General features: G+C 41.2%; 1 protein-coding gene across 6 annotated transcripts in view; it reads left to right on the plus strand.

Annotated features, from left to right (window-relative positions):
- Positions 1-13,242, plus strand: part of Yeats2 (YEATS domain containing 2) — a 98,436-nt gene that overhangs the window by 47,777 nt on the left and 37,417 nt on the right. For 5 of the 6 annotated variants that reach the window (XM_051191134.1, XM_051191137.1, XM_051191139.1 and 2 more), the window contains 5 exons: positions 2,475-2,714; positions 5,872-6,030; positions 7,184-7,287; positions 9,803-9,910; positions 10,316-10,498. In XM_051191134.1, coding sequence (XP_051047091.1) covers positions 2,475-2,714; positions 5,872-6,030; positions 7,184-7,287; positions 9,803-9,910; positions 10,316-10,498 — 794 coding nt within the window. The remainder of the gene's footprint in view (positions 1-2,474; positions 2,715-5,871; positions 6,031-7,183; positions 7,288-9,802; positions 9,911-10,315; positions 10,499-13,242) is intronic. The other variant, XM_051191136.1, reaches the window with a different exon arrangement.

Here is a 13,242-nt window from a genome sequence, read left to right on the forward strand (position 1 = left end):
TTAATGTATTTTCCAATTTCCTTATACTAATTATGTTCTCAATAATGTAACCAACTACCCAACAAACAGCAACTTAAGGGAAGTAGTTTATTTTGGCTCACAGGTCAGTGGAATGCAGTCCATCATGACAAGAAAAGAAAAGAGGTGGGCCAGCTTGACACATGCCAACCATGAAACACAAAGAGGAATTGCCAAGCCTTTCTCCTTTTCCCTCTTTATTCATCCCATAACCCCAGGCTGTTGGGTTGTGTAACTGGCATGAAGGGTAGAGGGCTCAGTTAAAGTTTCTGAGGAGGGTAGAAAAGCTGGCACAGTTGGTAAAGTGCTTTTGATGCAAGCATGAGGCTGAGTTCAAATCCCAGCCAGTATAAAAGCCAGATGCAGCATTGATCTATGTAATCCTGCTCTGGGGTCCACAGATAGACAGTCTCTTTGAGCTCACTAGCCAGCCCATCTAGCCTAATTGGTGAGCTCCATGTTCTGTGAGAGATTTTTCTCAAAAAGTAAGTTGGAAAACAACCAAAGAAGGCACCTGTATCTACCTAATGCTTGTATACACACACACACACACACACACACACACACACACACGCACGCACGCAGGCACGCACGCATGCACGCACACACACCTGCACCCTTACCCCTGAAAACTCCCTCAAAGACAACCTCAAGAGTCCTAGTTGACTCAAAATCTAGTCAAGTTGACAATGGGAATACCTGTCGGAAGTCCACCCAAGTTCACTCTTGACTCCCAAATGCACCTTAAGAGCAATGAGTGCTCTTAACTGCTAAGTTACCTCTCCATCTCCAACACAGTGTTTTTAAAACCACAGTCTTATATCCCTGATCCTCAAGGCCATATAGTCATCTCAATATGAAAATGCAAGCATCCTCAAAGTATGTTTTATGATTATTTTTATTTATGTGTGTGTAGAGCCCACTGAGGCTAGAAGACAGTGTCAGAGCCCTTGGAGCTGAAGTTAACAGGACCTGTAAGCTGCCTAATGTGGTTGTTGAACCAAACGTTGGCTTCTGCAAGAATATCAAGTACTCTTTAACCTTGAGCATCTCTCTAGCCCCATAAACCTCAAAGTTTTAACAGTTACAATATTGCTGAAAAATCAGAGTTTAGAATCTCCTGTAAAATTCAAGGCAGCTTCTTAACTGAACCCTGTATAATCAAAAAAGAAGTTATGTATACTTCTACTTTATAGCCAGCCATACAAAGTGAACATTCTCATTCCAAAGGGAAGGAGTAAAGGCCTCACAAGGAAAAATCGAACCAAAGCAAACAAACTCTGCAGCTCCATGCCTGTCATCTGCTCTCTAACAACTTTAGTGTGTCCTGTTTCCTGACCCTATACCTCTTGGGATTTGCATGGTTGTAAAATCAGCACCAAGTGGATACTGCCTGTGTTCTGCTACCAGTTTGTAGGCTGACATTCTTGGAACCACAGCTCCAGCAGCCTGTGTGGCCTTGAATAGGATTCCTGCAGCCTTTGTTTTTTTGGTTTTAAGTCTGTTTCTTTAGCTCTCCCTGGGTGAGGTCCTGTATTCAAGGCTTCATTCCAGTCATTGAGGTACAAGAAAGAGCTTGTTCCTTCATGGTGTCAGCCTCCTTAGTAATCACTGCTACCTTGAGCACCTATTCTGTTTGCCCTGCCTGCAACTTTAACTGAGTTCAAGCAGTGAATGATAGCATGGAACAGCTTAGATGTTTGCTGCCTTATGGTTTTTTCTACCAAATAGCTTAGTCTTTTGAGTTTAAGTTCAACCTCACTCACACTACCATCGCAGGGACAGAAAGCCAGGGTCTTTCATGGTTTGCTTTAGTCTTGGTTGTGTGTGTTTGCTTACTGGAGTATAACACAAATGGCTTCTAACCCAGTTCTCATCATAGCCCTTATTCCCTCTGAAGCCCTGTGAACAGTCTTCATGTCTGTCATCATTCTGGTTCCCTGTAGTCTACCAGAATGGCCTATTAATCTCTGCCTGTAGTATCTTATGGCTTCCCTAGCCACAGATGCAAACTCTTCCACATCCCCTCCAACCTATGAGCTACATGTTCAGGTTCATCACAGTTGTGACCTCACTCTTGGTTCATGGTACTCTTGGAACTAATTATCTGTATTAGTTACTTGTAACTGACCCAGGGAATGCTACTACTCACAGTCAGAATGGGTCTCCTCAAACTTCTCTGGAAATTCCCACAGATACACAGGTGTATATTAGTGACTCTGGATTAGTCAAGTTGACAAAAAAGATCAGCTGTCACATCCCTAAGTTAAATGTTTTACCAAAGTGGGATTCATTTTCTACTAAAAAATACATAAGGGAGTAATAAGTATTTATTTTAGACCAGCGGTTAGTTTAAGTTGAAGTAACATTGAATAATGTAGTAATAGTTCTGTTCTTTGCACAACTGGAAGGTGTTTCAGAGTAATTGATTTCATCATTTGTTGAATTTCAAACAGGATTCCCAGACAACCCTGAAGCTGAGAGACACACTTCATTTTATTCTTTACCATCGTCGTTGGAAAGAACACCCACCAAGGTGACAACAACACAGAAAGTTACCTTTTGCTCACACGGCAATTCTGCCTTCCAACCCATTGCATCAAGCTGCAAAATTGTGCCACAAAGCCAGGCACCTAACCCTGAGTCACCAGGGAAGTCCTTTCAGCCCATCACCATGAGCTGTAAGATTGTCTCAGGTACGCAGAGTGGGTGACACTGCCTGGCTGGTATCATACTTTTTTGTTGATTTGGGATATTTTAAGACATGCCCTCAGACGGACCTGGAACTTACTATATATAGCACAGACTGGCCTTAAACTCAGGGTGTTCCTCTTGATGCTCAGCCTTGCAAATGCCTAGATTACAGGTGAGAGCCACCATCCCCAGCTCAGAGAGGTACTTCTACACAGTCTCAAAGAACAGTTCATCCCTGTTGGTTGGTGAAGCTATCAAAAAGAAAATCACAGCCAATTATATATGTGGAAAGAATTTCTGAATAGGTGAAAAAAAGGCTCAAGGTATTCCAGTTATTTCCTGGTAAATGTGTGCTCTACTATATGGCTGGGGCTAAGATTGGAATTGAATTTGCAGAGTCTGTAGAAACCAGAGTAGCAAGTAATAGAGAATCAGAAGCCTTTGACTTCACTTTAAGGGTTGAATTGCCTTTTATTTTTCTCAAACCAGGTTAGAAAATTGTTCATCTTATGAACAGGAGACTTCCTTTTTGCTGAGTTCCTTTGTCTAGTGGCAGTTCCACATTTATGCTAACTTATGTTGACTATACTTCAGGAAAGACAGGAAGGGACAGTTGAAAACAAAGTAGGGGAACACTTGTATGTGTTCTGGCCGCATGTTTATGTGTACCATGTGTGTGCCAATGAAGGCCCAGAGACAACATTTATTCCCTGGAATTACAGATCATAATGAAACACCATGAGTATGCTGGGAACAGAGTCTGGGTCTTCTACAAGAGCAGCCAGTGCTTTTAATCACCAAGCCATCTGTCCAGCCCCTGTGTACTGCTTGCTTGCTTTCTTCCTTCTTTCCTTCCTTCCTAAGATGAATCAATCCATCCGTCCATCCATCCATCCAACTATCTCTATTATATACAGGGTTCTGCCTGCATATATGCTTGGACTCCAGAAAAGGGCAACAGATCTCATAGACAGTTGTGAGCCATCTTGTGCATCCATTGCTGGGAATGGAACTCAGGACCTCTGGAAAAGCAGTCAGTACTCTTAACCTCTGAGCCATCTCTTCAGCCCTCCTCTGTATAAATTTTATAAGAAGGAAAGTGGGAATATTTACTGCTGTGCACAGACAGCTAAGCAGAAATAGAAAATGAACCTTTACAGTTAACAGAGGGAAGCACACCTATAGTTTTATCTGCTGCTAAAAATTTCGAAACTTCCTGCTTCAGAAGTGGTGTAGGCTATATCAGTTTTATATCAGTTAGTTTGAGGTTTACAGAAATTTACAGATGACTGCTTTGATGAGGTAGGTAATTAAGGATGTTAGCGGCATTAAGTAAAATTTGAGAATTTTTTTTTTTTTTTGGATTCTATGACATAGTCTTTATAGAGATTTCTACCTCTGGTAAGTAAGTTTCACATTCTCCTATTCAAAATATATTCCAAATCAAAACACAAAATTCTTCAATCTAGCTGTTCACCTACCAATTTTAGTGTCTTTGCATATTCAAGATTATAAATATTGGCCTATAGTATTAAGAGTTTAGTGTACTGAAATACTGCAGTTCCATATTGTTAACATGAAACATTGCTTTGGGGTTTTTTTCTTTAGGATCTTTTTATTGTTTTGAGACCAAGTTTCTCTGTATAGCCCCTGTTGTCCTGGAACTCTCGCTCTGTAGAGCAGACTGGCCTTGAACTCAGAGATCATCTGCCTTTGCCTCTCAAGTACTGGAATTAAAGACCTGTGCCTGGCTGGCTGCTTTTTGTATTTTTTGAGAAATATAAATATATTGACATGTCTTCCCTCTCATCCCTCCAAACCTTCCCGTGTATCCATGCCCCCTTTCAAACTCTTGACCTTTCCTTTTTAAATTATCATTGCATACATGTATTTGTAAATAAATATATAATCGTACCCTGTTGAGGCTGTTCAGTGTTGCTTGTGTGTGGGCAATTAAGGTAAGTAAGCAATATATGAGTACTGCTACCCACTTGAGAACAGTTTAGGTGCTCATCTCTGGGGAAGACTAATCCTCCTCCTTTTGGCAGTCTTTAATGGCCTGTAGCTCTTTATCTAGGGTAAGGCCTGTGCAAGTCTCTCCACCCATGTTGGCAAGTCAGTTGTTCTTTTTCAGTTCTTGTTAAAATAGCTATATTTTGCAGACTATGCTAATGATTAACTGAATTAGATTATGTATTCTTCCATGTCTCTGAACCTCGAATGCATATGTTTGTGTGCTTGTTATGATCATTTACCAAAACCAAAAATACTAGCTAAAACCAATCTCAAAATGAGGACTCACCCTAAATGCTGAACAAAATATTCAAATCTTATTTGAAAATGTTTGTTTTCTGGGTCATTTGGAATCAATGACTTAATCCCTTATAAAACTTGAAGATTTTAGCCATCTGTGGTGATACACGCCTTTAATCACAGCATTTGGGAGGCAGAGGTAGGCAGGTCTCTCTTGAGTCAGCCAGGGCTACAAAGAGAAAGCCTGTCCCGTCAAACAAACAAAAGCTTGAAGATTTCTGTAAAGAATCCCTCATTGCTTCCCCATGTGATGCTTTCTGTACAGTAAAAGAGAAAAAAAGCCCTTTGCTGGGGACAGACATACAGCAGACAGGGCAGTGGAAGGCTGAAAGAGAACAATTCCAGTCTGGGCTGGTTTTCAGTCAGTGACAGGGAGAATGCTTTCTAGATTTCTTTTCTTCAACTCACAGAAATCCTCTGACTCCTGAGTGCTGAGATTAAATGCATATGCTATCACACGTGGCCTACTTATTAAAATGTAGCTGTATTTTCTGTAGGGGTTAAGGATGGGCCCAGAGGAAAAGAAGAAAATGTATGTATGTATGTATGTATGTATGTATGTATGTATGTATGTTTTTTAAAGCCACATAGAAACAGTGCTAGTGGAGGCCAGAAGAGGACTTTAGATCCTCTGAAACTGAATCTACAGACAGTTGTGAGCCGCCATGTGGGTGCTGAGAAGTAAATCCACTTCTTCTAGAGGAGCAACAAGTGCTCTTAACCGCTGAGCCTGGCTCAGTACCTGAAGTGCCTGTTCTCCCATCTGACTTGTCATCTTTGTCTTTGACATCCTCCTACTTAAATTAAATGTATATTTTGTCTCTCACCTTTCTTTAACTAACAAAGGTTCTCCAATATCAACTCCAAGTCCATCACCATTGCCTCGCACCCCAACTTCCACTCCCGTTCATGTGAAGCAAGGCACTACCAGCTCTGGTGTAAACAACCCTCATGTTATTGTTGATAAGCCTGGACAGGTTATTGGAGCCTCCACTCAAAGTACAGGTATGTATAAGCAACATTCATGCAATCTAAGGGATTGAATTTTCATTAATGATAAAATCCTACCACGAATTCACCATCCATAAGTTACTTAAGTGTGTATAAAAGGAACTCCATACAGTTTTTCTGAGGAAGATTCTCTGTGTATAAAGTTTCATGTTTAGTTCAATTAGAAGCCTTTGCTGCAGACACCACACTGTCCCTGTAGTCCAGCACAACATCATGGTACTTGTCAGAGCTTCTGGTTTTCAGTTTTTAATATTGTTTTACTAACATTATATCCATTTCCTTCATTTAATCTGTTTATACACTTGCTCCCAAAGTGTAATCTTCCCCTGTTAAAGAGCAATATAGTGAAAAGAGAAATAAAATAAAATGGATGATGATATGGTAATGAGGTTGGTTTCCCCACCCTACCATGTTCCCCATGTATTAGAATTAACATGTTACTATTTATGCTGTGCTTTTCCACATGGGTGTTTTGTTTTGAAACTTTGCAATTTTTGATTTGTCTACATGTAGAACTCATTTGAGAAGTACTGCTTTCAGCATATTTGGGTATGCTGAGCAGATGTCTTTGGGGGTACCTGTTAGTTTTAAGAATCAGCCACAACTCAGACAGAGGCAAATTTGATAGGTAAAATAAGTTACTGAATATCACTTTAGGTTTTAATATTTACTGTTGATAACTGAAGGCCACTGTGCAGCTGTAGAATACCTTGTCACAGGTAGCATTTGGAGACCAGTTGCAGCAGAAGCTGGCATTCACTGGGATGTATGCATATGGCCCATTAGTTAAGTAGCCTACATCCTTGTGTTACACTGTCACTTTCCATAGGGAGCATAGCACATTGTGTGCGTGTCACTGTCTCTTTTCTGTTCTTACTAGCTTTTTACTGTTTACCAGGCTGGGCATGTGAGCAGCTTGTAGGGATGAAGTAAGTGTGTGTGTATGTACGAGTGTATGTCATTGTGTGTCTGTGTGGTGTAAGTGTGCACATGTATGTTTGGACTTTCAGAGTTTTGAATTTTTAACCCTTAGAAGTGAAAAGTAAGTAATTGAAAACAGGGGAGGGTAGTAGAAAATGATTTTAAAATTACATTTCATAAACTTGATTTGTTGATACATAATTTTTAACTCTGTCTTACTTATCAGGAAGTCCTACAAGCAAGCTTCCAGTGGTTTCTCAGGTTCCCCAAGGAACAGGGTCCCCTATTCCTAAAATTCATGGAAGTAGTTTCATAACGTCTACAGTCAAGGTAAATTCTTCATTCTTCCTGCTTCATTGCACTCAGAAGGCGTACTATTGGCAGTATTTGATCTTGAAGATCATTTCCTCAGTTTCTTCCTGGCATAGAAGACAGTTCTCAGCGTGTTGGTCAAGTGATCACCCAGTATCAATTTGAAAGCTCAGTGTGGGGAGAGGGGACAGTTTTATTAAAAACACTTCTTTTAGAAGGTGGAAAAATAGCTCGGTTGTTCAGAGAGCTGGCTGCTCTTGCAGAGGACCTCAGTTCAGGTCCCAGCACCTACCTGGCAGCCTGCAACTACCTGCAACTCCAGCTTCAAGGGGTCCAAAGCCCATTTCTAGCCTCTGTGAGCACTGCACACACATGTGTATACACACACACACACACACACACACACAGTTTGTCAGCACACATTAGCCTGGTAGTTACTTAAAAGTAGCTCTTAATCTTCATAGTAGATAGTAGTTTAAAATTTGACCTTTCCATACTATGATCTGACTTCTGATCAAACTGATGAAAACTGCTCAGTGTTTGGCAAAAGCATGTCTCAGTTTGGCTATTTGCTCAAGATGTCTGTATTAAATGGAAGTCACTCCTGTGTGAATGACTCTTGAGAATCTCTTCCTGGTGTACCCAACTCAGCATTCTTCTTACATAGATAGCTGACAGCTATCATTGATAGTTTTCTGATCCAAATTTGGTTTTCCTGTAGTACCTCCCTTGAAGCTCTCACCTCTACCATTTATTTTTTAATATTTGATGACATTTCATTGCATAGTCAAGAAGTATTAACTTTAATTCTTGCCTTTAAAGTTTAGTTACAGCACCTTGTCTTGAGATCTGTTATTTGTGTTTGATGGACACAAATGTTAGTGGTTCTGTGTTTGGTTGCTTACCATTTTCTGTTCCTACCCTCCATTTTTATTTAGTTTTTAAAAATCATTGTTAAGTCTCACTGTGTAGCCCAGGCTGGGGCTCAGGATCTTCCTGCCTCAGCTTCCTAAGCTTTCTGGATTACCTTGCCTAGCTCATTGTTTTCTTCTCCTTTTTCTTGCTTTTGAAAGTCATTTTTCCTTGGTATTCCAGATACTGAGTGAATTTTTCAAGGCAAGTTGAGAGTACATGAGAAAAAAACAACACTTAAACATCACTATTACTTGTTAGAAGTATTTCTTTAGTGCATATGCTTTAGGAATATAAAGCAAAATATAATCTGTATCCTTCATCATCTGGCAAAAACTAGGCATACAAATGAATAAAGCATGTGCATGTAGATCAGTTGGTGTTGTGTGACATGACTTTTCCTAGGGGGCACAAAACTCATGTCTACTCACTGGAGAGGGAGCCAGTGACAGACCAAAATCCAACTGTGTGGTGAACTAATGAGTATATTGGGGTTACTTACAGGGATGTGGGTGAGGGGTACAGGCAGCTGTATCACCAAAGCCCATTCTGACATGGGTTACAGCTCATGGTGGAGAGGAGCCGGGAGTACTGCACAGCCTGCAGGTAGTTCAGTAGGTTGGAGAGTCATTTGCGGGTGCCTCATTTGGTCTAACTCTCTTCCAGGCTGCTGGAGTGCTTCTGCTGCTTCTAGGCTTGTCTTGAGTCTTTGCAGTTTTCCTTATCTGAGAGGGACTGTGCACTCTTTATTGCTTACTCTGAGGAAGACCCTAGTGAATCTGCTTAGTTTCAGGGACTTTGGAAGCTATTTTGAGTTGTTTACCTTGTATCTTTGGAGCTTCCCTGCGAGATGGAATGTTTTATTCTCCAGGAAACTGTTACGCAACACTGGTAGAATACTTGGCTAAGTTGCACAGAGCTTTGGATTTGGTCTTCCCCCTCCCCGCCCCCCCACCACCACCACATGTAATCCCAGCACTCGGGAAGTAGAGGCAGCAGGAACAGAAGTTCATGTTATCTTTGACTGGATAGTGAGACTAGCCTGGGCTACAGGATACCCTGTCTTAAGAGCATAAAATCAGTCAAACACTGAAGGGGTAGATAGGACTCTTAACATTCATCAGGATGTTAGATGAGAAACTTTTCTTTGCATTTGGTTTCCTTGTTTTATTTTTGTTTTTTGAGGCAGGGTCTTGCTATAGTCCAGGCTAGACTTTTTTGGTTTTTTGAGACAAGGTTTCTCTGTAGCTTTGGACCTGTTCTGGAAGTTGTTGTGTAGACCAGGCTGTCCACAAACTCACAGAGAGATCTATCCATGTGGGATTAAAGGTGTGCAGACTAGACTTGAACTAACAATTCTCCTTTGTCAACCTCCTGAGTGCTGAGATATTATAGGTGCTCAGGTGGGATTGCATACCTTACTTTTTATTTGCTTTGAGCAGGGAATTACAGTGACTGTATAGAAGCTTGGAAGACTCATAAGCATTGTGGGGTTTTTGTTTTCTTTTGTCTTAAGCTGTTTGTATTTCTAGGTGTGGTGGGTTTACATTAAGTGTAAGTGGCTGGAATGTCTCAAATAATTTGTTTTGGCCTATGGTATAATAAATGTTTTTACACACAGCAGGAGGATTCTTTATTTGCATCTATGCCCCCTCTTTGCCCCATCGGTAGTCACCCTAAAGTGCAAAGCCCCAAAGCTGTGACTGGAGGACTTGGAGCTTTCACAAAGGTGAGTATGTGCCCTAGCATTGCCCCTAGAACTTATGGTCATTTTCCACTCTTTGTAATAGGCCTTTGTTCTGAGGTATGCCTCCACTTATTTAATGTTGTCCATGTCCTAGGCATACAGGGAAATGGGAGTTCAGAGGTCACAGACTGTACTGTTTTCCTCTGCTGCTTTCCAGTGTTTATGACAAGTGGCAGAAGAGAAGTGTAGGATCAAGTTGAGATTGTATTTGGCTCCTTTACTAGCTTTGAAGGACTATATTAAAGCATATGTTACCTTTCTCCTGGAGCCATTCTATAATACCAAGCTTCATTAATACAACTGTAGAGAGACTAGATTCAAATGTTAAGTCAGTCCTCCCCGTCCCTCCCTATAGGATACTTATTCAGTGTCATTGTTTGTTGCAAGGTGATCATCAAACAGGAACCTGGGGAAGCCCCTCACGTGTCCACAACAGGAACTACCAACCAATCAGCATTTCCTCAGTATGTGACAGTGAAAGGGGGTCACATGATAGCTGTGTCCCCTCAAAAACAGGTCATAAGTGCTGGTGAAGGGACAACTCAGTCACCAAAGATTCCACCCTCCAAGGTTTGTATGGCTTTGGGGTTGGGGTGGACTGTCAAGGTACAAATGTAGGTTATTTATCTAAGTAGTTGACAGGTGACAAAATGATTTAGGTTGACCAAGTTGCTGATCCCATACAAACCTGTGGATGTTAGCCCAGTTGGTAAAGACCAGTCACATAAATAAATAAGTTATTGTTTGTCCCTGGTGAGTAGGTGTGTTTAAACAGAAGCCCCGGGAATAGTCTAAAGGGCATGGAGACATTGACGTATCTTTCCAGAATGAAAGTAGTAGGCCCTGTAGGCTTCTAATTTGATTCCAGTCTGTGGGAGCCCTGTTTTGACCTGTTCATTTCTGCTGAGAGTGCTGCACTTCACACCTCTAATGTCCAGGCCATGTGATTGATTTGATTTGAGATTACCTCATACTCAAGGCAATCGTCATACCTCAGTATCCCAAATGCTAGGATTACAGGTGTGTGCTATTTGGTTCATTCATCCATTTTATTTATAACTTAGAAGTCCCAGATAATAAATATGTAGGGAACTGTGAAATGGCACATAATCCATATTCTTCCATGTCAGGTACATCTTAAATCTCATGTGTTTATATGCCAGGCTCCTGAATTTATACATGTGATGTAGTTCTCAGTTACATCTGCAAGGCCACTAATTTTTATTCCCATTTTATAAGTGGAAACCATGAGTTTGAGGGGCTTGGGAACCTTCCAGGAGAGTATATGAGCATATATGTATGTATGTGTATATATATATGTATATGTATGTATGTATGGCTTACAGCTAGTTAGTGACAGGAGGCTTAAAACTCATGTCTTTTGGCTCTAAATGCACCATGCTGGTGAGATTTATAAGCTGTTTTCTCCAACCTAAGCATGCTTTTGGAACTTCTACACTTTTGGAACTTATCCCAGTGTTTTGGTGAGTGTGTCCTGAAGCTATTGGGAATGTTTCATGGATGTTTATATTTCAGCTTCGAAGCCTGGCCTGTCTAGGAGAGTGAATTGTTTTGAGAGGAATACTCTAAAGTGGAAGGTGGCGTTAAGTAATTTGTGGTAGCTCAGATAAGTAGGTCTCTCTGGAGGTAGAAATAAAAATTCAGTGGTACAGGTTTTTAAATCTGTAAGAATCTGTAAGGTTTCCAAAACATCATACAGTTCATCTTGTGATTTAAAACAGCAGTTCTTCATCTGTCCCAATTACTGAGTCAGAATTTCCCCAAGGGCCTGGGAATGTGGTTTTCATAAGCTGCCTGCTGATTCAGATGCCATGGCCACATTGCTGTGGCCTCCAGGTGAGCTCTGCCTCCCTTCAGTGAATCATTTGTAGCTATTGCGCTGCCTCTGTCAACAACAGAGGTTGAACCCGGCACCTCACATGTTAGCAAGTACTCTACAACTGAGCTCAGCTTCCCCTTTTTTATTTTGAGCTTGGCCAACCTCGCAACCCATACTGTCCTGCAGTCCTTCTTTCTGCCTTTGCCTCTGGAGTTGCTGCAATGGTATTCCTGTATCATCTGTGGCATCTTGTGGCTTGACTTCCTAGTCAGCCTTGTTGTAAGGTGTACAGTTTTCGGCCTGCCTCCTGGTCTTGTCTTGCCGCCACGCCAGCCCCAATTAACACACAGAGACTCTGTATTTGATATGCTGTTGGCCAGGTGCTAGTTTCTTATCGGCTAGCTCTATCTTAATTATTAACCCATTTCTATGTATTTCCACGTGGTCTTACCGAGAGCGGAGGAATGGCGGTTCTATTCTCTCCAGGCTCTCCATGCTGACTCCTCCTATCTACTTCCTCTTTGCTCCTTGTCTCCTAGTTCCACCTATCTTCCTTTCCTATTGGCCAACAGTGCTTTATTATTAACCAGTATGAGAAACATATATGCATAATGGCATCTCCCATCACCTTGTCTTACACATTCTTTCTTTTTTAAAACACCTTTATTTTATTATTATTTTTTTTATGTATACTGGTCTTTTGCCTAAGTGTGTACCTGTATACCATGATCATGTAGTGCCTCAGATACCAGAAGAGGGTATCAAGTTCCCCCAGGAGTGGAGTTACAGACAGCTGCTGAGACATCTCTCTAGCTCCCCACTCATTATTTAAAATATATTCTGCTTCATGTAGGGATATAGGTTTTTTCTGCTTGTTCTTTACACTTACTGATGTGTATGGGGACACAGATATGAGAAAGTCAGAGGTCTACTTGCTTGAGGTTGTTCTCTCCATCTTGTGGGTTCCAGGGATCAAATTCATGATCAGGCTTGGTAGCACATGCCTTAACCCAGTGAGCCATCTCACTGACCCATGGAAATATGTAGTTTTACCAATTAAAACAAATGGTTTTTATTTATTTGTTTGTTTATTTATTTTGCATTTATTTATGTCGAGTAGGCGAATGCCACAACATGCCTGTGGAAATCAGAGGACAACTTGTAGGATTCATTTTTCTCCTTCTGCTGTGTGGATGTGGACCCAGGGATCAAGATGAGGTCACCAGGCTTGGTGATAATTGCCTTTTCTGATTGAGCCCAGGTGGCCCCAATGTAAGCTTTTAACACAATGCCATTGGTGCCCAGGAGATCTGAAATAGGTTAGATTCTGTTTTTAACCATCTTTTTGCATCGAGCCAATCAATCCACTCATCCAGCAGTTCTGAGCAGTTGTTCCCTCTTGTCATAGCAACGTATCCCTACTGGTAACGGAATAAAGAGAAAGCAGGTGTGTTTGTGGAAGGATGCTATGAAT

Source organism: Phodopus roborovskii, unplaced genomic scaffold (genome assembly GCF_943737965.1).
Source record: "Phodopus roborovskii unplaced genomic scaffold, PHOROB, whole genome shotgun sequence".
Classification (NCBI taxonomy): Eukaryota; Metazoa; Chordata; class Mammalia; order Rodentia; family Cricetidae; genus Phodopus; species Phodopus roborovskii.